The following is a 24,427-nucleotide window of genomic DNA, read 5'->3' on the forward strand; positions in this document are numbered from 1 at the left end:
CAAACAATTTCATTAAAAACATAATTTTAATACAATATAGTACTGGAAAGAGATGATGCTAACGATTTTTAGAGCTAGGGATTGACACAGGGCATCATATACACTAGGCGGGTGTTCAAACACTGACCTACAACCCCAACTTTACATACATATCCTGTTAGCCTTTAGCCTTAGAACAAAGTAGAACTTTAAAATCATTTCATCTAGTTTTTGTCAAAATTCTATATACTTTCTTTTAATACAGGCCTTTAACTAGTTTATTATTATTGTTACTATATAGAAAGTTTTTTTTTTAGCATATACCTCTCCTGTGCTTAGGAACTTAATTTCAAAGTTAATTGTTTCACACCTAGATTTTATTATTAATTTATCTATGGACCAAAAGTTTGAGTTCCTGCAATTTCCATCCAAAACTCTATTAACAAAGCATGATGTCATATTTCTTCTTCTAAAATAACTTTTTGTTACCTAGTAAGGATTAAAAGAATATTTCATTAGTAAATGAAAACACAAGAATAGCTTTCATTTTCATTTTCTTTCTTTCTTTTTTTTTTTTTTTACAGTTTATTTTTATTTTATATGTATGAGAGTCTGCCTACATGTACATGTGTGTACCACATTGTGCCAGGTCCTCTTGGAGGCCAGAAGAGAACACTGGATTTCCTGGAACAGGAATTAGACAGCTGTCAGCAACCATGTGGGTGCTCCGGTCCAAACCTGGATCTTTCATAAAAGCCACAAGTGCTTAACCAATGAGCATCTCTTTAGTTCCAGCTTTTGGATTCTTCTATTTCTTTTAGAGCAGGACATTGCTTCTTGATTGATACACAAATGGTATTTTGTTATAAAGAAGCAGCCGGAAAATTCAGTTAATTAAATAATAGATAAAATTCTGCAACTAACTCTGATTTTCTTATATGACTTCTGGGAACTGCAGTCAAATGAATATTTAAATTTTATTTCTTGCTGGTGACATGAAAAATGCCTTTCATCAGAAATATTCAAACAGAAGGTATATATGTTGATTTGCCAGTCCCCTACAGAGGGACTATACTTCTGTAATCAGTAGCAGAATAAGGTTAGGGCTCAAGACCACCTCAAAGACTACTACTAAAAACGTGAATGTCAGAACAAAGTAGTTTTACTCCATAACTTAATAATTTAATGACTATAATAGTGTTCCTGATTGTCTTTTGTTGTTGTTGTTGTTGAATGGGGAAAGCAATACCGTAAGACAAGAATTAAAAGATTTCTCCTTCTCAGTTAACAGTCATCACTTGGGCAAAACTGAAATTACTAGTTTGAAAATAATGACCATTTAAAGGGGCATAAAATTGGAACAGCTCTTTCTGATTACCCCAAAGTTATTAAGGAACTATGATTATAGTGACTTTCATATATAGTAGAACCCACATAAAAAGTTGCTAACTCTAGCACTCAGCTAGGTGGTAAAGGGAGAGAAGACAATAGGAGTCAGCTAGCCTGAAGTTGAGGAGCTTCAGGTTCAGTTAAAGTCTGTCTCGAAATATCAAAGATGCAAAGTGATCGCTGTGACGCGTGTACACGTACATGTACACCAGCATACGCACATACCCACAACATAATACAAATCCACATAGGTGAACCTTGTCAAATTTTAAACCTGGTCTTATGAAAAATGCTTTTAAAAATGACAAAAGTATTAACAAATTACTTTAAAAATTCTACTTTATCTTTTCACAAAACAGGATACGTAACAATACATAGTAATTATACATTTTAACTAAAAATATATGCAGAATTAAATGAAATATGTAACTTAAAATGAATACTGTAAAACTTTTTATTACCATGATTTAATATCCAAATTCATATTACATAGATTACAAAACTGCAGTATTAGTATCCTTGGATGATTTTATTTATCAAGATTATATTTATATTCTCTTAAATTATTAATTCTATTAGGCTTCCTTTTAAAGTTTTATTCTTATTTTAAAAAATAGTTTATGCATGTGTTTTTGTGTGTAGATTATGTACATTTGAATGAAGCTGCCTGCAGAAGTCAGAAGAGGGTGTTAGATCCCTTGGAAATGGAGTTAAAAACAACCAAGGTAAGAACCAAAGAATCATATATGCTTTTATTTAACTTCTGGGCCATTTCTGCACTTCCCTACTCCTTTAAAACCAGCTAACTTCACGCTCTCCTGTAACTCTAGCACTTTCAGAACATAGAGCTGTATTTCTTTTTGCCCTTCTTACTGTCTCAACTGTTTAGTGGTGCTGGTAAATCCACAGCCATGCCTTTATATCTGTTTTCAACTTGCTGAGAGGTAAGAGGAGCATAAATGAATTGTGAGAAATACTAGGAAATATGTAATTGCTCTAGCAAAAACAAACAACATAAAACAAAAAGTTTCAATTCACATAGAAAAATACAAACAAAATAAAAAAGCAGTATTATTTAAAAATATTCATATACAGAAAAAGAACTAAGAAACCTAAGGGAGAGCTTCATGAAGACATTGTTGAAAAGTAAACCAGAATGAATCGAATGACATTCTTAAATACAGTGAACCAATTAGCTAACTCGAACCTTCCATAATTACCTAAATTATTTCTAGTTTAAACCTGAGAGCCAAGGGTGGACTTGGACTTGCTAAACATAGATCAATTCCAGGAGACAAAGTTCTCTAGCTTTTAAGTACCAGTTAACAACTGTATTTGTGATGGATATTAAAACTTAACCTCCCTTATAATATCTAGAATAAATCAAAGTTTTATTACTAATAATATAAACTAACTTTTACCGGTCAGGCAAAAATGAGTATTAAGTCAATTCATAGATAATCATGAACATCATTACTAAAAATAGTAATATATCTATAAAACATATGCTCAAAAGCTTTTCATATATTTTTATTTTTGAAAGATTTCTTCCAAACTCTCTATGATTTTCTAAAAGCAAAATTTCTAAAGTTTACTTAATAAATGCATTTCAAGATACCTTAAAAAACAAACTCAGTTTTAATTCCCCACGAATTTAATTACATATCAAACTACAAAAATATTATTAAGTTTCCTTCTCCCTCTTGGCTTGTTTTAAAATACAAACAGACATTCATAGGTAAGAAGCCAGATAGTTATAGACACTTCAATTTAATCATGTGTAAAACAAGTTCTGACACAGGATTCATAAACATTCACTATAAAAAAGAATCTCACCACTTTGTACATATCTGTTCTGCATGCTTTTCTCCCTGAAAACGTTAGGACTCCTTGCCAGGACGGCCTGCAACAAGACTGGTATATCACCTTCTGGGTCATCACTGCCAAGATTATCTTTCAGTTCTCTGGCATTGAAAAAAAAATTATAGCCATGATTGATTTCTTAAGAAGACTTACAGAATAAAAACATATACTTCAGTAGGACTAAGGCACAGATTTTCAAAGATGCACTCCCCAAAGAAAAGAAATTCTTAGAAATAACAGAGAGGAGAGTCTATAGACAATACCCCCAAACTTTGTTTTTCTAGGGCATGAGAAAGGAAAGCTGAAACCGTAATTTTACCGAACAAGTTTATTTAAGAATGTTCATATTGATTTTAAGAAGGAAAAAGTCTATTACATATTATTCAATAATTAAAACATAAGGAAGTAATGATAATGTTAAGAAGCTACTAATTGGACTTGGAATATTCTGATTCCCCCTTATGTCTGAACATGAGTAAGTGTGACTTTCTTGGAATTGTTCTCCCAATGAAATAAACAATGTTGCCATATTGATTAAAAGAAAAGACATACAGGTTATGTGATTTTTCTATCTTACACTGGTTTTTCAAATAAAGTCATGGTACAACGTAGAACCAAACAGTGATAAAATAAACATAGTAGTAATTCTCAGTATATAACTAAGTAATTAGCAAATGAAACTAGACATGCCTGTTTGTAAACAGTGTCTAAAAATCCTTAGCACAATCCTGCTTAGCTTCTGAGCTCAGAGGGCATCAGGTGTGTTCATGGAGACATGGCAATAGACTCAGTTTTGTTTTCTAGATATCACTGTCCTATATGCTGCTTCAACTTGGTAGAAGTTGAAAACTGATTCTGAAAGTTGTCCTCTGACCTCCACAAACTCACTCATACTGGCACATACACAGGCAAGCATGCATGCTCAGAATCTCATTGGATCCAGCAGTAAAGACCTAAAAAATAGCACCCAACACAAAGACTCAATGATTTCTGGGAATAATCTTAAAGAAACTTCCTATAAATAAATCCTAAGCCAGGCAGTGGTGGCACAGGCCTTTAATCCCAGCACTCGGGAGGCAGAGCCAGGTGGATCTCTGAGTTTGAGGCCAGCCTGGTCTACAGAGTGATTTCCAGGAAAGGCATCAGAACTGCACAGAGAAACCTTGTCTTGAAAAAACAAAAAACAAATAAAGAAATCCTAATTTTTTTACATGCCTTTTCCTTATCGCTTTAAATATTCAGAAATATTGCAAAGTATGTACAGGCATAAGCAACTATGTAATATCTAGACAATGAAATTTCTAGAGTAATTAAAATATAAACATTATACTTCCTTCTGGTTGTAAGAAGCCATTTTCTTAGTTTCTCCACCAGAAAGGCCACATTTAATAAGTAGTTCAACTGAATCAACTTGGAAATTGTCCCCCAATATGTACTGCATCAAATATGCTGCTTCTTTTCCCTAAATAATGAATCTTTAAATGTGATAAATTAGTTATGAATGGCAGATTATATGAATACAATGGATAAAAGTGACAGCTCTTACTTGAGAAAAGTTTGTTATTATATGTGTGTATGTACAGGGATGCACATGTCATGACACAGAGCTGGTTTTCTCCTTTCAGCTTTACGTGTATTCTGGGGACTAAACTCAGGTCCCATTAGGCTTGAGTGGTATGTGCTGTATCCACTGAATCATCTCTCTGCACCCAGATTCTATTGTTAAATACATTTTTGTGTTGTTAAGCTTGTATAGTATGTATTACTTTCATAATGAAAAACTTATTAAGTATATTCTTAATGTTTAGCTCAATTTTATTTTTAAAAGTTTACTGTATGAAAATACAGATGTATGTTCAAATGCTACAGTCAATTCCAAGAAAAATATTTTACTTTCCATGGAGTTAATTTTTGAGTTCTCGATATACTCAGCATCATACTCCAGTGTCTAGAAATTTTAATTACTCCAATACTATCAGAAAAGGGGGGCTAAGTTTTATGAGCACATTTAAATCTTTACGCAGATGATATCAAGATCATTTCTACAAGTTGAAAAGATCTGCATAGATGTGTGTGGGTCAAAACTACTATCATAAATTGACTATAGTCTACCTAATCTCTTTAATGTCTCATCAAAATTGACTATACTCTGACTTGGATGTTGACATTTTCTTTTCTTTCTTTTGTGAGATAGGGTTTCACTAGGTAGCCCTGGCTGACCTAGAACTCATTATGTAGACCAGGCTAGGCTGCCCTTGGACTCATAGAGATCTATCTGCCTGCCTGCCTCTGTCTCCTGAATGCTGGGATTAATGGGGTGAGTTACCACTCCTGGATGGGTACTGACATTAAAGATAGTGTATGAACTTGCATGATAGATGACTCAGACATAATTCTAGCCCTTGCAAGGTTGGCAAGAAAAGGGTAGTGGGTCCGATACCAGACTGGGCTATAAGGTAAGGCTGTCTCAAAGACCAAAAGTAGGCTAGGATATAGCTTTATTAGCAGAGTGCATACCTAGTATCCATGACACCCTGGATCTGAGTCCCAGCACCACATAAACCGAGCATGGTGGCACACACACGAATTACCAGCACTCAAGAAGTGGTAGTGGTGCCTGGCGGTGGTGGCACACGCCTTTAATCCCAGCACTCAGGAGGCAGAGCTAGGTGGATCTCTCTGAGTTCCAGTCCAGCCTGGGCTACCAAGTGAGATCCAGAACAGGCTCCAAAGCTACACAGAGAAACCCGGTCTCAAACAACCAAAAGAAAAAAGGAGATGACGAAGTGGTAGCAGAACAGCAGTGGCACAGCAAGTTCAAGGCCAGCCTGGGACACGAGTCCCACCACAAACAACAACAAAACAAAACAAACAAACACCCCCAAAATACAAATCTGAATGTTTGGGGAATTACTTAAAAAGGAACGCTGACTTTTCTTTGCAAGACCAAAACTTTTACTTTTAGATAGAAAACTGATTGTACTTACATGTGATCTGTTGATACCTGGTTGAGACTATGGACAAGCTGTGAAACCAAATTGTCATCCCTACAGGCCAGAAGGCAGTTCACCTCTTCTGCTATTCGTGAATTAAAGAGGAGGCTCTTCGTAGTAGTAGCAGGTAAAGGAGATGGAAGAGGCAGCTGGTTCAGGACTACGCAGAATAAAAGCAGATTATTAGAAATTGACTGATTGCAGTAGGTCTTTATATACATGTGTATGTGTTTATAAACTTTAAGACTAAAAATAAGTTATAAGTACCAATGTGACAAATGACTGAAAAGCATTACCCTCTACTGTGGAAAATCTGAATCAAACCAAGAAACCATCACTCTTAAAACACCACAAGCCACTGCAGACCGTATTACTAGGAAAAACTTAGCTTCTTTATACTCATGCTTAATTTTCATTTTAAAATTTTAATGAACTAAATAAAGTACAACTTTAAGACATAAGATTAGAAGGCAACCTATCTACAAGATGGATCAGATCAGTAGCTCTCTCAGACCAACAAACCAGGAACAACGCCTGACTCTATAGCACACTGATATGCAGTACATTTTTAAAAGCTTAAGACAGACAAAAACGGATAGCTCACAGTAGTGGAACGTTCAGAGTACAACATTCCTGAAGAACAATCAAAAATTCTTGCCATAAATTCCTAAACAGTTCCCTTTTTTCCACTCTACTATAAACAGCAAACAAACAAACAAACAAACAAAAATGAATACTTTGCAGCTTAAATTCCACTATTTACTGTCAGCATACTTAATAAGGATTTGTTAATTTCCCTAAAGGTTAAGAAATTCAACTAAAATATCAGGTATCATGCTTTTGGGGTAATTTCAAACCAACTCCATAGTAGGATTGTCATACTGCTCACACCAATAGGCAACATGATATTCAAAACCCTGCACCACTAGAATTTATGTAAGATGGGCTGTCAAGTTCTCATTGTTAGAGAGCAATTTCAGGTGCTGTTTTTATAAATGCTTTCTAAAAAAGTCCTTATTCTTGTTTGTCAACACAATTCTTTAGTTTAAAGCTTTGTGTCATTTTTTAAAGTCTTTATTTTTGTTACCAAGGTCTTATTACCACTTCTTAAGGAAAAAAGAAACAAATTAAATTTATGTATTAGGTGGCAACATTAATTTTGCTACTCCCACATGTACATCAATCAAATATATTATACATTTTTGTTATTTACAACATTAAAGATAATTTTAAGTGTCTCTAAAAATTAATGTTAGCAAATAATAGACCTTAAATTAACTTACGGTCTGTGAGACTAGCAATCCCCGCAAGAGTAGTTATGGGGACATGGGGCATATCCCCATTCATCCTGAAGTTCTGGAATGGTGTTGCCTATGAAGGTACTTAGTTCAGGTGCCAGCTGTCATTACTTCCCATTTCCCAAACTCTGCAATACACACAGAAAGAAAACCATAGAATTATTTGTGGAACTATGTCAAATATATGACTAGTAGAGAGATGCTTAATCATTTAAAAACACAAAAATCTCAGCTATTATTTGTTCAATCTACTTAATAAGTCATCCATATATACCACTTACCACATATGAACCTCTGCAAAGTGCTTCGTATACATTAAAACTTAGACCTCACAACAACCCAGGTAGAGCAGGATACTATTGTTTTCTGCATTTTACTAATAAAGAAATTACAGGGAGTTTAAAGTAAGTAGCGGAGCTGGAATTCAAAAGACACAATCTGACTCAGAGTCTGTTTCTTAACTACTGGGATATATTGCTAGAGAGGGGTAGTCAATCAAATTTGATAAACACTAATTTCTTTCCAAACTCTAATTAAAATTTTTACTTAATAATCTGGCTTCAATTTCTTGTCCAGTTAGTTCTGTTTTCACTCTCTTTATTGAACATTTTCTCCCTTTCAATGTCTCTAGATTTTTTTCCTCATCTTAGTTTCAACTTAAGGCTTCAGTAATATTTTTGTATGTAAGATAACATAACATTTCAATAATCTGTGCATTAATTTAAAACATGCTTTTATTAAACTATTTTAGTATATGCTACAACAATTACATTAAAGGGCTAAATTAGAAAACTAAATAGTTTAGTTTCTATTATTGATGTCGATTTACTTTTTTCAACACTGGGAACTGAAACCTGGGCCTCATACAAGTCTCCATCACTCAGCTACAGCTCTCAGAAACAGTTTCTACTTTTAGTGTTCCCATTTCCAACACTGTATATGTTAGCTACTTTTAAGAGACCTCTAAAAGTTTTTAAGTTGTAAACTTCAAAACAGTTACTTAATATAATTGTCTTCCCTGATTCATACATCTTAACCCAACTTTGCAAGCAAAATGGTTCAACTGGTAAAGCCAGGTGCCAGCAATCTTGAGGATCTGAGTGTCCCTAGAACTCACATAGAAGGAGAGAACTGCTCCCCTATGTTGTCTTCTGACATGCACAGTATACTGTAGCCTAAACACACCCACACTTACACCACACACCCAACCCCACAATCAAAAATATTTTTAAAGTAGATATGTAGTACTCAGAATCATTCCGCACATTTTAAATTATAAATATAGGCAAACAAATTACACAAAATACAGATGTAAGGCTTAGCAGTTACAAAATGAACATTCATAGGACCAAATAGCACCTAATTCCTTAGAGAAGTAATAGCTATCCTGTCATTACAATAATTTCTTGTCTTCTTTCAATAATTTTATATGTATATACTTATTAATGGGCAGCTAAGCAACACAAACATCCCACACGCACCTTTCCTCGATGAGCCACTAATAAAATCTGTTGGTGGGGGCCTACTGAAAGAAATTACTATTGCCTATACTCTAGTCCTGCTCCAATGTGAACTTCCCTTGTTAATCACTCTGATACTCGAAGCCTCACTAAAGAAATGTAAGCAATACTATACATACAGCACCGACATCAAACACTTTAAAATATAGACTAGAAATTAAAACCTAAACAGGTCACTAAAAACAATGTGTTTGTTTTAACTTTATGCCAACAGGGAAATTCCAATGCACCCTAAGTAATTACTGGAGAGAAACCATCAAATGCAAATTATTTACAGAACATCACAAAACTACTCTGTTACTCATTTATAGCTCATTGCTGTACACATAAATTGCCATATTTAAGCATATTTGATTCAGATAGGAACTGACAAACAGTAAGGAGAGGTTTCTATTGGGGAGTACCTGACTTTATTCTATTTTGCTAAGTAGTATGTACAACAAATCCAACCTCCAGCTAAGGATTTTACCCTAAAAATGACCACATATAACAAAACCAGTCACCAGACTGTATATTTCTTAGTGGTGTGCATGTATATACATACTCTGACGTCAATTCAAAATGGAATAAAAAGGGGGAGGACATAACAGTATCTACACAGGCAGCAATGCTTCAACTACACAATGAACGAGTGGTAACAGACAAAATACACCACATGGCTCAACTACATTATTTTCACAAGAATCCAAGAGTATGAACACCAGGAATTGGTAAAAATACTTAGAATTTTAGCCATTCTTATTAAGGGTAATCTGTGGAAATATTAGTTTCTGTTAGAAAGAGCAGTCAGTGCTCTTAACCTAGAGATACTATTTTTTCATAGTCTTGTCACTTTCTAATAAAAATTACTTATATGACACCAGAAATAAATAATGCTAATACAAAACAAAATATCCATTATGAACTAATAAATAAGTCAACAAATATACTAAGTAATAACAGATCTTAAGAATGGCTTGTGGTTTAAGGAAAAGATTGCTTAGTTATGGGAAGACATTATCTGTAAACGCCTCAATTTAGTGTACTATAATGAGTCTGAAGGAACTTGTATTTGCCAAGGATTTTGTTTTTTTTTTTTTTGAAAGACTCCCCCTTTTTTGGACTTCTTGAGACAGGCTTTCTCTGTGTAGTTTTGGTGCCTGTCCTGGATCTCGCTCTGTAGACCAGGCTGGCCTTGAACCCACTGCCTGGCTCTGCCTCCTGAATGCTGGGATTAAAGGTGTGCACCACTACCGCCCAGCTGAATCCTTTTTTAAAATTCATTTAATTTCTCTTCAAATATTATGATTCCTCCATGCAGCAAAATAAATGCAAATAAAACAACTGGCAAAAATTATAATAATATTCAAATTGGTATGGGTCTGCAATAAAATATCTGATGGCAGACAGATTTCTGTGGAGGACTTTGTATCTTATAGCAAAGCAGGAAATGTGCATGTAATCTTGCATCAAGGGTTTCACTTTTAGAAACTATCTTGAACATTGTTGGGGTACCCCAGTCTGTGAAGAGCCTGCAGCACAGGCACAAGACCTGAATTTAACCTCAGCACTTGTGCAAAAACCACAACAGAAACAAACACCAATGCTGTAGGGGAGTGAGAAACACACTCAGTTGTTCAGAGCATTTGCTACTCCTCCAGGGGACCGTCCAAGTTCCCACAGTGGGGGCTCATAGCCACTTGCTACTCTAACTCCATAGTGCTCCACTCTCTCTTCGGGCTTTGCAGATATGTGACATATACCTATTCCACCCCACCGCACCACCATTTTTAAAAAGCCTGGTAGGTGGAATACACCTGTATCAGTGCTATGGTAACAGACAGGTGGATTCGTGAGACTAACTGGCCAGCTGACATAGCCTAGATGGGCAACAAGAAATTCTACAAAAAAAAAAAAAAAAAAAAAAAAAAAAAAAAAAAAAAAAGTTGGCCTGCATGAGGTGGAACACCATCCCAGCACTTAGAAGGCAGAGGCAGGTGGATTCCAGTAAATTTGAGGCTAGCCAGACTCATACAATTAAGTTCAAGCTCGCCAGAGTTACATAGTGAGACCCTTCTTTTAAAAAAAAAAAAAGACACTCGAGGTTGTCTTCTGACTTCCATATGTGCGCAAGTGTACACTCATACTTACATGTACCCCCACTCACATACCCCTGTAGATAAGCATATCATATGCATGGCTCAAAACATATGTACCCATATAAACACAACATTATAAGGCATTTTAGTAGTGAAAAATGGGCAGAAAAGGTAACTGATGTTTATTAAGCAGCTATTATAAAGTTGCTTTAAATCACTTACTGTACTTTCACCTAATCTTTGATGAGTAACCTGATAACCTGAGAAGATAAAAATTTGCCTGAGATCATACAGTGGGAGTCAAACCCTGGGTATCAAACATATGGACATTTTATATAGCTAAAATGCATAATCAACTGTCACAATATACAGTCAAAGAAGAAAAAACTGGGCTTTTAAGCTCGTCTACTAGGCAACCACAAATTATTTAATATTTCTGTACCTCAATTCTTTATCTCTGTAAGAGGCAGGTAATTGTTATTTCTAATTTTGTTGTGAAGATGACATGAGTCAATACATGTAAAGTACTTAAGTTTGTGCTTGGAATGTAGTTAAGTTTCAATAAAAGTGTACTGTGACTTACATATACTTCTTTGCATTTTGCTTGTTATGTTATCTCAGACTATCATATTGATATTCATACATTATACACAAACACATATATATGTACATACATATACACAAATATGGTGCATTCTTTTTCTAAGATTGTTGAATGTGCAGTTAAAGGTTAGATTTGATCAATAGTTCACCCAAACCTATACAAGAATTCCCTGAGTTATACATGGCATCCAACACAAAGAACACTTCTATACTATTTGGTTCTTCATGGTAATGTATATATGGTCAATTTTGTGTCACAGATACTATATGCTGGGCAAACAAAAGGGATTATACCACATGTTAAGGAATACTAGATCGAAATACAGGGTATATTTATAAACAGGCTGACCAGAGCATATGGTCAGAAAAGAAAAGCCTGTAAGTGTACATCACATAAGGTTGACTCTCTCCCTTCTCATATCCTTACTATAAAACAAACTCAGGAGTAATAAAATAATCAAAAGGAAGATGGGGTAGTAGTGAGAGAGAACAAAAGCAAAGAGTTCTGAGAGAATACTATAGTGTTAGCATGAAATAATGGTTCAATTCTGGATTTAAATAATCTAGATTAGCCGGGCAGTGGTGGTGCACGCCTTTAATCCCAGCACCTGGGAGGCAGAGGCAGGCGGATCTCTGTGAGTTGGAGGCCAGTCTGGTCTATAGAGTGAGTTCCAGGAAAGGCTCCAAAGCTACACAGAGAAACCCTGCCTCGAAAAAACCAAACAACAACAACAACAACAAAAATCTGGATTAAATGTCAATATAATATTTAACTGGAGATTTCAAAAGTAGCTAGTAATTAAGAAATGGACAAAAATAGAGAGAATTACAGTTATGCTACAGAATGTAACTCAATGGTAGAGTTTTGACTCACCTGCCCAAAGCCATGGTACAATCAATGCCAGCAGCACAAAACTAACAACCCCCCTTCCCCAAACCCAGGGATAGTTCAGAAAGTAACCCATATATTAACATAGGATAACTGTTAAATAACACAGGATAAAAGTATCGAATGTTTCAAAACTTACGTTTTTCAGCACTGACATGATGCTACAAGGGGAAAATTCCATAATTGACATCATGTGACGGTGACTTACAATGCAGGCATAACATAGCTTGTAACTCTGGGCTAGTAACATAGCTTGCTGAGTCTGTGGTGACCTAAGTGTGATCCTATGTAAAAGTAGAACAGAACTGATTTCACAAAGCTACCTGACCTCCTACCATGTGCCATGGCACATATACTTGGCATACACAGACACACAGTCTTAACAGGTAAAACACAGGTATATACAAAATACTATTTAAAATTACTTTCAGGCTATGAGCATATGGTCTATGAAACAAATGAGTTTTATGATTAGACTTGGGTCTTGTCCTCAAAATACCTCACTATGTATATGCACACACACATGCACAAACGCATGCACCCATCACAAATACACACACACCCCTTTCCTAATTATATCATAAGGTTATTATAATGGTTATTATTACTTCCCTGATTAAAATTTAAGTCTTAGGACTGAATAGTTTGTAGCTACATGGGTAGAAAGCAGAGATAAGATCTGAACTTGAGGGTTTTCCATTTCTTTCATGTTTGTTTGTTTATTTATTTATTTGAAGGAAGCATCTCCTTATATAAACCAGGCCTTGAAATCACAATCTTTCTGCTTCAGCCTACCGAGTGCTGGGATCGCACACCTCTGGCATCACAATTAGCCTGAATTCAGGTGTTTCTAAACCAGTTTTATATTCTTGGGCACATAAAAAGGATACAAAGATTCACCTACATTGTTATGTCAAAAAAAAAAAAAAAAGTGTGGGGGGCAATAACGGTACAAAAAGAAAAAAGAGTAAAAGTTCTTTTAAAAGCTAAGTACTTGTTTAAGTTCTCAGAGAAAAGTAATTAGAGCCTAGTCTAAGAATAGAATACAAATATCTGATGCTGTAATTCAAAATCTTTATACCATGTAATTATAAGATTATTTTGATCTTTGACCCAAATTTCATAAATACGGACTATTTTAACTAATTGATGGTTTTCCTTCTTTGTTAATGTAAAACTTGTTAGGTGTAGGAAAGGCTCAAAGCTAGCATATTTTAGGACAGTGAGTACAGTGCTTGCCTGCCTGTGAGACTAGTACTGGGTTAGGTGTAGATGGGTAGATACTGGGGGAAAGCCAGCTGGTTAGCCAAGCGAAGTCTAAATGGCAAGCTCAAAGGTTGAGAGAGCCTGTTTCAAAAAGTGGGGAGAAGTGATTGAAGAAGACATCTCCAGATCAACCTCTGGACTTCATACACATCTACATCAGCAGGATGACACATACACACACACACACCCCAATATGTTTGATTACTTCAGTTAATATTACATTTAAGTTTATAAATGGCTTCAAATCTATTTGGGAAATGTGTGGGATATAAATCTTCAAAAGCTACAGAGGTTAAGTAAATAAATCTTATGTTGCACTATTTAATCATTTCATTTTAGTCAAACTATCTTCAGATTCTGTTTATCTGCTATTTAGGAACAGATTCCACACACCTCCATTATATTCATACATGGATGAATGGATCTTACTCAAATCCTAGTTCAGAAACAGTTATCAATCAGCAACCCCCTGCTCTACTGCACTGTGAAAAATTACTTCCTTTAAAACATTTCTGCCTCTCTAAAATTCCAAATTATCACCATTAAGTGAGAAAAATATAAAATGAAACAAAGCTACTCTGGGGAGTTTGCTTCACTTTAGAAGCCCCCTACAGTCATCATGGTAATACTGTTTCTGTATACATGCCTAAATCATGTAGCTCTATCATAATATGTATAATGAAGTGTACATACACAACATAGAAGGGTACACTTATATCACTGAGTTTATTATATATGGAAAAGTTAACCACCACCAAGAAAATCAGGTTGGGATTTGCAATGTTTCAAAAGCAGTTTATAAAATGAAGTTGTACTTGCTGAGAAACAAAAGAGCAAAAATTTGCCTTGATACTTGTTTTCTTTCCTATTTTATTCCCCCAATTATTTCACATGAACTGACTTTAAAAAGTGGCAGTTGGACACAGTGAGGACTGAGTAGTTAGACAAAGTCTGACCATCTCAACCTACAAACTGCATAAGGAAAAAAAGAGAGCCCTGAATTGCAGAATGATAACTTTAAATTGATAGATTGGAGTTTGGGGTGTGGTTCAGATGACATTGATTGCAGAGCACACCAGAGCCCGGGGTTTATTGCTAGCACTTCATAAACAGGGTGGAGCAGCACATGCCTGTCAGTAAATACAGCATCTGGAAGTACAGAAGGATATGGAGTTTAAGGATGGCTACAAGAGACCCTGTCTCAAAATAAATAAGTAAACAAATAAACAAAATTAAAAAGATTTCATAGAAGACTAGTGCTACTATCTTTTAGTTTCCCAGTCTATCCTCTCCCAACATAAAAATTATGTTTTTTTCAATGCTGCAAATGAAATAACTTGTCTCAGCTCTGCTCCCCCAAATTGAGACTATCTTAAAAGGTTGTTTCTTAAACAGAAATGAATGGTATTAGAAGAGCAAAATAAAACCACTCTTCTGTATCTTTTTAAATTAAGTTTTGGTTTTAAATATCTAAGAGTTACCTCTCAGGTTTGGAACAAAACATGCGTGGACAATATGAAATTTAATCTGTAATCTAAGAACTCCACAAGAGGGCAGACTTTCAACTACTGTAAGTGGGAAAGCTAAAAAAAAAAAAATCAGATTTAATAAATTACTTTAAGGAAAGTCGGCCACATTTTCCAAACTGATGACTCAACATCACTAGAAAGCAAGAAATGATGAGTGTGTAATGTGTAAAGTGCTCACACTGTGAAACTTTATTTTTTGATGCAGGTAAAATTTAAGGAAAACTTGGACATACAGAAACGTCTGTATTAATATTAATTTACAAATAGCTTTAGCCTTGACACCTCTGGTGACATCTGGCTGCCTCAGAATTGTCTCTCCCTTCTTCTCTTCTCCACTACTTTCTACTTCTTGTGTTTTGAGACAGGTTCTCAAAACATGAGAATTGTCAGGCTAGCCTTTAGCTCAAGTGTGCACTGTCATGCTCATTTCTGACCCACAAACCTTTTCAAGAAACTATGGCAACTTTGATTTTTTTTTTTATCCTAATATGACACAAATCTGTGAGCAATTCATTAATCAACACAACTCAGTGTGATAACAAATGGGGTAAGATTCTGATATTTTAGTAAATTCTTCAAGTTAAAGAGGTAAGATCAAAGGCTAGAGAGGGGGCTTAGTTAAGAGCACTAGTTGCTCTTCCAGAAGACCCCAACATTGACACGGAGGCTCACAACCATCAGCAACTCTAGTTCCAGGGGACCTAATGCCCTCTTTTGGCTTCCATAGGCACTAGGCACATAGAAGGTACACAGACAGACAAACACAGACAAAACACCCATATACATTTAAGGTCATTAAGAAAATTATCTGAAAAAAACTTAAAAAGAATACACAGTCTATGTAAAAAAATCAGATGTGCATAATCTGCATCTTAATCTCCTTTTTTGCCCTAATCGAAAGATACCATTCAAGCAATCCTTTTGTATTATTTTTTTATTATCAAATCATTTTAATCAGCATGAAATACCTACCTGGTTAATGTTCCCTATTTCCAATGAAACCAAACAAAAACCTGATCTTGATTGCTAGATTCCCCTCCAACTACTGCTTAGTGTTCTGCTTATTTTTACAAAGTCCTTCAGCTAGCTAGCCTCATCTCATAATTTTTCTTGAACCCACATTATTTATATATTCACTCACATCATTTCCAACTGCCACAAAACAGTCAGTAATCACAATGACAATGTTAAATTCAATGAACAAGCAAGCAAGCCACAGTCCTCACATAATTTGTCCCCAAAATCAATACAACTTCCCTTGTCTTCCAAAACGACAATACAAACTCTGTGTTCCTCTTGGATTCCCCGTTTGCATCTTCCTGCCCTCATTCCCCTACAGATCTCCTCCAGTCTCCAGTTTAAAAAACAATACAAACAAAAATCAGCACCGCCATGCTGATAACTCCAGTTAGTACCTACAACTCTGATTTCTGTTCACTCCAGTTGCCTAATCAACAGCTTCTGCTTTGATGATGATGATGATGATGATGATGATTTTGGTTAAGTGAAAATCTAGAGCAGAGGCTAGCAACTGTACTGACTTTGAGAATAGTTTGTATAAATCTTTTCATATGTAAATTTGCAAATATTTTGTTTTGTTCAGCTTCTCATTAGTTTGACATCATTCTTTAAAGAACTGAATATTAATTTAATGATGAAGTCTAATTTATCAATTTATTGTTTTGTAAATGGTACTTTTTGGTGTTACAAGAACTTTCTAGTTAAAGCAAACATAATGATTTTTCTCACTTTTCTTATAGGAGTTTTATGTAATGTGAAGCATGGAATTCAGAACACATAAAGAACTAAAAAAGGAGTTAAGAAAATAAGCAAGCGGGCCATGATGGCACACACCTTTAATCCCAGCACTCAGAAGGCAGAGTCAGGTGGATCTTTATAAGTTCAAGGCCAGCCTGGTCTACACAGTGATCTCCTGACAACCAGAGGTACATAGTTGAGACCCTGTCTCAAAAAAACAAACCAAACAAACAAAACACAAAAAGAAGCAATCCAATAAAAAAGTGGGCTATGGATCTGAATAGAGGTCTTGAAAGAAATAAAAATACCTAAGAAATATCTTTTAAAGTGTTGAACATTCTTAGCATTTAGGGAAATGCAAATTAAAACTACTTTGATACTTCCTCTTATACCATTCAGAATGGCTAAGATCAAGAAAACAGCTGGAAACCAACACTGGCAAGGACTAATTATTCACTGTGGGTAGGATTGAAAATTGGCGGAGAGCTCCTGGAAGGAAGTGTAGATCTACCATATGACCCAGCTATACCACTCCTCAGCAGATGCCTGAACGACTTAACATTCTACTCCACTTGTTCAGCCATGTTTTCTTTCTCTCCTCTTCTCCCCTCTGTCCTACCTGCCTCCCACCCACGGGGTAGGCTTCCACTATGTAGTCCTGGCTGGCCTTGAGCTCACAGAGATTCATCTACCTCTGCTTCCCGAGTGCTGAGATTAAGGATGTATGTCACCCACGCCTGTTGAATTTCCTTTCTTATTTGTGATCTTAGCTCTGAATTCTTAGATGTGAGTATATAGCCCAGAATAAACAGATAGGAGTCAGGGGAAAGGGGACTGCAGTTGGGGTGGGAGTGGGGGTAGCTACAGAGAAGAAACAGGACACAAGTGCAATGATGGGGAAATGGGAAAGATTGGGGAGGGGGAAGGGACGGCAACACAGACAGTGGGAACAACACCAAGGATGTTTGGAAAAGCCAAAGGGATATCGTATTATTTTATGTTTAGTTAAAATCATACACACAAATACATATTAATAAATACATATTATACATACATAATATACACATGCATTTTTGAAAATTTTATTTTTGAGGTTATAATTGCTAAACACATACATGTGTACCTAAATACAATCTGCTCAGTCTAAATAATTTTACTTGTACATATGTTTTCAGGGCTGACCATTTGATATTGGATAACTAACTGTTGTGCTCTTCCCTGGGAAAGACTATTTCTCTCGCTTAGCATTCTTTGTTGCCTTTAGCTCTTTGTCTTGGGTTGAGGCATGTGAGCTTTCTTCCTGATTGTACTGTCTATCAGTCATCATGTTTAGGTAGCCATACAGACTACATGGATATAGATTCTGACATTTCTAGGAGACAAAACCTCCCAGGAAAAAACCTCTGTCCCTATGGCTCTTACAGTCTTTCTATGCCTTCTTTCATAGTGATCCATAAACTGTGGGCCTGGGAGTTGTGTTGTAGATGTAGAACTCTGCATTTTGATTGGTTATGGTTTTCTAGACTGGTCTGTCTGTTTTAAAGAGAAGTATCCTTGATGAGGGATGAGAACTACATTTATCCAGCTAGATCCTGGAGGATATGAGATATATATAAAATGAAGTTATGTCATTTGGGGTGATGATTCCCTCCCCAAAGCCTCAGACTTGTCCCAAACTCCCAGGGCCAGGCATGGAAAATTTCCTTTTGAATTGTTGATCAGGAGTCCAAGAGACAATATAGGCTACTATCATTGCCCTTGGTTGCCTCCCATAAATTGGAAGGTAAGACCACACATTTTGGACACAGCAAAGCTTCCAACTTGTAAAAAATTTCTGTCCAACCAAAAAGGCAACAAAGGAAAGCTGTTACAAATGTGATTCGAGGAGGCCAGCCTACATCCCTAACAGGCAGTCAAACTTGGCGGTGTCATCCATGTGGTCTGCCTTTAGAATCATGAAGGATAAAAGAGTGAAAGACTTGTGAAATCTTCCATAGTTAAAGAGAGCTGCTGAGGGCATTGCATGCAGCTGTGAAAGTGAAGCCCGGATTGCGCTGGAGGCCCCAAGATGTTAGATGTTAGAGACACCAGACCTGTGGGCTATCTGCTAAGGGGAGCTGCACAGAGGCAGCTGAACCAGTCTGAGAGAGAAGTGTGTTGCAGGTAGTTAAGCTGGGAAGATGGAGCTATCGAAGCCCTTTGACATCAAACACAAAGCTACAGGATTTGGAGTTTGCCTTGCTAGATTTCAGCATTGCTGTGGTCCAGTATTTCCTCACTGTGCTCCTGCTCCTCCTTTTTGGAATGGTAATGTATATTCTGTGCCACTGAATTATGGAAGAATACAATTGCTTTTTACAGGGGGTGACAGTTAAGAGATACTGTGAGTCTCAGAAAGACTTGGACTTTTAATTTAAAGCCAGGTATGGTGGTGCATGCTTGTAATCCTAGCACTCAGGACACTGAGGCATAAAGATCATGAGTTAAAGGCCATCCTGCACTGCCTAATGAGACCTTGACTTAAGAAATAAGTTAATCTGAATTATAATAAATGTGTCTATCAGATTAGAAAGAGCTTTAAGCCCTTGAAAAGAAAAATTATCTTCTATAAGTTGAAATCAACTGCCTCAGAATAAAATTTAAAGGACTGACCTAAATGTTAAATAAAAGGCAAGTGTATACCCTTTTATATTTAAGAAATGAAACCTGGACACAAACACTCATAGATGCTTTAGCTGTTATATCCCAAAGCTAGAAACATCAAATATCTTTCAATACAGTTAAATTGTAGTGGATCCCTAACAAGGAATGAATGATGTTACTTGGGAATAGAAAGCACAAATTATAGGCACACACAGTAACTTGGACATCCCTAGGGGATTATGCTGAGTGGAAAAATGCTATTCTAAAGGCTATACATTGTATGATTCCATTTAAGTAACACAAGAAACACTGTAATAATAAGGCTGGAATCAGATTAGTAGTTGCTGGAGGTTAATGATGAAGAGCACAGGTGTACTGCTACAGAAGAGCACTGTTGTGGAACATCTGTTTACACTGTAAAGATGTGTCTCTGCCTAAGGCATCTTCTGATTGGTTTAATAAAGAGCTAAATGGCCAATAGCCAGGCTGGAGAGACTAGGCGGGGCTTCTGGGCAGAGAGACTGGGAGGAGAATCTAAAATTTCACCAGTAGTCAGATATGCTGTACTAAGAGGATAACCAAGCCACGTGGTAGAATGAAGAATAAAAAATATGAGTTAATGAAGTTATAATAGTTGGGGAAAAGCCTAAGTTGAGGTCAAGCTTTCATAATTAATAAGTCTCTGGGTCATTATTTATGGGCTGGTGGTCCAAAGATAGTCTGACAAGAAAGACTGCTACAGAGCACAAGGGTGTACTTATAATATCTGAGTAAATCTGTGTCAAGTGTCACAGTAGTTTCATGTGTACACACACACACACACACACACACACACACACACTTATATTGAATACCCTAACCCAAAATAGTGCATACATGGCTGGTTAAATCAAAGCAAGCTCTAAAGTTGAAATTGTCACAGTTTTGAAATACATTAATATACCATTAATAAACCTAATCTGGTAGCTTGGCAACTGAGTATCTGTTGTTTGCCCTAAGGATGTCATTGTTGACTGGGAGCTGAGGCTCACTGCTGCTGTGTAACCAGGTGTTTTAGTACTTACAGATCACTAGTTCGCTAAGAGATCAAGATTCAGAAATTAAAGTATGACTTCTGCTGAATGCATATTTCTTTAACACCACTGTAAGTTAAAAACCAGTAAATTATATTATCAAAAACTGGAGGCTGTTTCTACAAGCTTCTTATACTGAAAAAAAAAATCAAAAGTTTACATTCGAAGATTTAGATTTTTGTTGTATAACTAACAGACAACTTTTCCAGTTTAAAATGTTTTTGCTTATTTCAGGTTGAGGAGATAACTTTTAATATGAATTTAAATATGTAAGAAACTACCACAAGCTTTATTAAGAATTACCAACTGCTTACATCTTACCTCATCTATTTTAATATACATAATCTCTTTCCTCTTTTTCTATGGTGTGTCCAGAAGCATATACATGTATACGGATCAAACCATTTGAAAGTGAATTGGAGACAAACTCCATTTCTCTAAACATTTTATATATATCCATTTAGACTCACAGTCTCTAGCCTGGAACCACAGGCAGGCTAGACATTTCAGTCTCCTAGAAATGGGAGAGGCACAGATGAGCAAGCCAATACTGCAACTGTTTTTCAAACTTTTGGTCAAGTCTTGTTCACTCACTTCAGGGGTAAAAGCAAGACCTGTGGCTGAACTAAAGTCAAGGGGCAGAGAAACAGCTCCTGTTTTTGTGGGGGTAGAAGAAATGCACCTTAACAGTCACATGCCAAAGGGCTTGGTTACAGGGAGAAGCAAAAAACTGGAGTATTCATGCAATTCATCATATCCACTGGGCCCAAAGCTTTCAGGAATGAGAACTAGTACTTAAATAAGTCTTCATGTGATTCTGATACACACTAAAATCTGAAAGTCACTGGGTTCCAATAAATGCTGAGCTGTAGCACCAAAGTTTCTTACTCACTATGCCTCATGTAACACCAAAAAATATACATTACAATAATTTCCTCAAGTGATACCAAGGCTGTTGATGCATGGAGCATACTAATAACTATTGGGAAAGGGATAAGGAAAAAATTCTGGGGAAATTTCATTTGTAATGGTATTTGAGAGCTTGACAGAAATGCAGGAAAAGCAGGTGAAAAGGCAAACAGATGCAAAACTGAACTGCACATTTAAGAGCCAAATGGACAGAACTACACATAGGTTAAGTAGCCCTGGAATTAGAATGTATCCTACAGCCGCGTTATGGAAGATGTAGAAAGCAACAAACTATAGCTGGCAAGGGTACGTAAGAAATATAGTAATGAAGCAATAAGACCTGTAAAGACAGGCCAAGCTGGCAGCCAGAAGAACTGGATATACAAAGACCAAACTTGGTGGTCAGTAGGATGTGGAGAATAAGCATCTCAGAAAACTTTAAAGGACTGGCTTGGGCAAATGAGGCTATAATAACACACACAAATATAGTATCACACATAAACATCACATCCCACTTCACTACAGAATATATATGATAAAAACAAGTGAAAAATTCACGGCAAATAATCCATCTAACTAAAAAACAAAAGGCGCATTATATTTTTCTACAAAGATTCATATATTAACACTCAAATGAAAATTAAGTTTACACTTAGCAAGACCAAGAAAATATCCTGTTCATAAAATTATATATATGCATATATAAGCAATTGTTCAAATATATATATATATATATATATATATATATATTATATATATATATTTTTTCCGAGACAGGGTTTCTCTGTGTAGCTTTGCACCTGTCCTGGAACTCGCTTTGGAGACCAGGCTGGCCTCCAACTCACAGAGATCCCCCTGACTCTGCCTCCGAGTGCTGGGATTAAAGGTGTGCGCCACCACCGCCCGGCCAAAAATATAATTTTTAAGATGTTATAAGAGGTATTTCCCAAATAAGTTCTCATAAAGAACTGGGACATAGGGATGAAGAGATAGCTCAGTGGTTAAATGCATCTGCTATTCTTAAAGAGGACTGAGGTTCACTTCCCAGCACCTACATGGTGGCTCACAACGGTCTGTAACCCTAGTCCCAGGGGATCTGACAACCTCTTTTAGCCTCTATGGGTACTGCATGTATGATGTGCACAAACATACATGCAGACAAAACACTACTACACACAAAATTAAACTAATTAATTAAAAAGTCTATTATATAAAAAAATAACTGGGACTAGATGAATGATATCATGGGAAAGGTCTTGATAGCATTCCTAAACCCCTCGCCCTGAAGATCTGCTTTGCATGAATTGTCCTGTCTTATCCCTTAAACAAAGAAACAAACAAACAAACAAACAAAAATTCATATCCTAAAAACAAGTGAAGCTATAAAGAGACCAAATAATATAAGGCACATAGATAATACATTTAATGACTTGATTTATCTAAGATTAAAATGTAAAGTATTCAGGGGAATGGGCAGAGCATATACAATAAGTGCTCTAGAGACACATTTTGTTAAAATTGTGCTTTTTAAAAATTTAGATGGGTAACATCTGAAAACATTTGGTGTTCTTTAGGGCAAAAGTATATATGGTTAATCAAACACATTAAAATGGCATTGCTTAATTTTTATGTGCATGTGCATGTGTGTATACACTTGTGTGAGTTTAAGTGCATGATGTGTGTGCAGGAGCCTGCCAAGCCCAGAAAGAATGCCAGATCCCCTAGGTCTAGATTTACAAAGGTGTGAGCCACTATGTAGGTGCTGAGAACTGAACACAGATCCTTAGCAAAGGCCACAAATACTCATAACTGCTGAACATTCTTTCCAGCATCTGACATAATTTTAAGAACTTTACCCATACCAGCTGAGATAGCACATACCTGTAATCCTAGCACCTGGATAGTTGGGAGATAGAAGGATGCTCAGGATGAGTTTAAGATCATCTATAGTTATACAGTGAGTTTGAAGTCAGCCTCACCTAGGTAGGACCACAGCAAAACAACAAAGCAAAATAGGAAGGGAAGAAAAAGGCTAATTCTCCAAACATTCCTTTTCTATACAGATGCCTCAGACAAGACAGAACAGTCTTCAAAATAAGGCCAATACTGCATGTGTGGATGAGTGGATTGTGATCCCAAATTACAAAATCAGTGCTACTAACTACAGATAAATGTTGTATGGAACATATATAATTTTGAAGATCTGAAAGCCCAAAAGCTAATGAACACCTTATATTAGGCAATATTTCAAAAATGTCACTATTGTTCAATACCCTGCAAATTGACCATTGCAGAAAGAAATGTTATATATGAACAAGTTTACCAGGCTGCCTAACTAATGGCAGCACAGAGCCTATATTCTAAGGTATACATGAGGAGAAATAATCTTGTTTACTGTGAGCCATGTACCTTAACAGTTACTTATGATTTTTCCTTCACTTACTGTTTATAATAGCTCAACAAGTAAGTTTCATTCTCATTTTAAATGTGTAAAACAAATAAACTTAAACTACCCATTGTAAAACTATCAAGAAGTAGAACTGAACACTAAAAGCAGTTTCTCACTCAGATTTAAAAAGAAAAGGGCTGAAACAGCTTTTCTGATAAAGAAGGCAATCTCACATCTGACGTCAGACA

The 24,427-nt window shown here is 36.1% G+C and overlaps 1 protein-coding gene across 2 annotated transcripts in view; it reads right to left on the reverse strand.

The window, feature by feature from the left end:
* Nipbl (NIPBL cohesin loading factor) overlaps positions 1-24,427 on the reverse strand; it is a 167,182-nt gene that overhangs the window by 89,991 nt on the left and 52,764 nt on the right. For both annotated transcript variants that reach the window (XM_036206987.1, XM_036206988.1), the window contains exons 2-4: positions 7,508-7,650; positions 6,219-6,384; positions 3,205-3,332 (exon numbers count right to left, since the gene is read on the reverse strand). In XM_036206987.1, coding sequence (XP_036062880.1) covers positions 3,205-3,332; positions 6,219-6,384; positions 7,508-7,571 — 358 coding nt within the window. In that variant the 5' untranslated portion in view covers positions 7,572-7,650. The remainder of the gene's footprint in view (positions 1-3,204; positions 3,333-6,218; positions 6,385-7,507; positions 7,651-24,427) is intronic.

This window comes from Onychomys torridus, chromosome 15 (genome assembly GCF_903995425.1).
Source record: "Onychomys torridus chromosome 15, mOncTor1.1, whole genome shotgun sequence".
Lineage (NCBI taxonomy): Eukaryota > Metazoa > Chordata > Mammalia > Rodentia > Cricetidae > Onychomys > Onychomys torridus.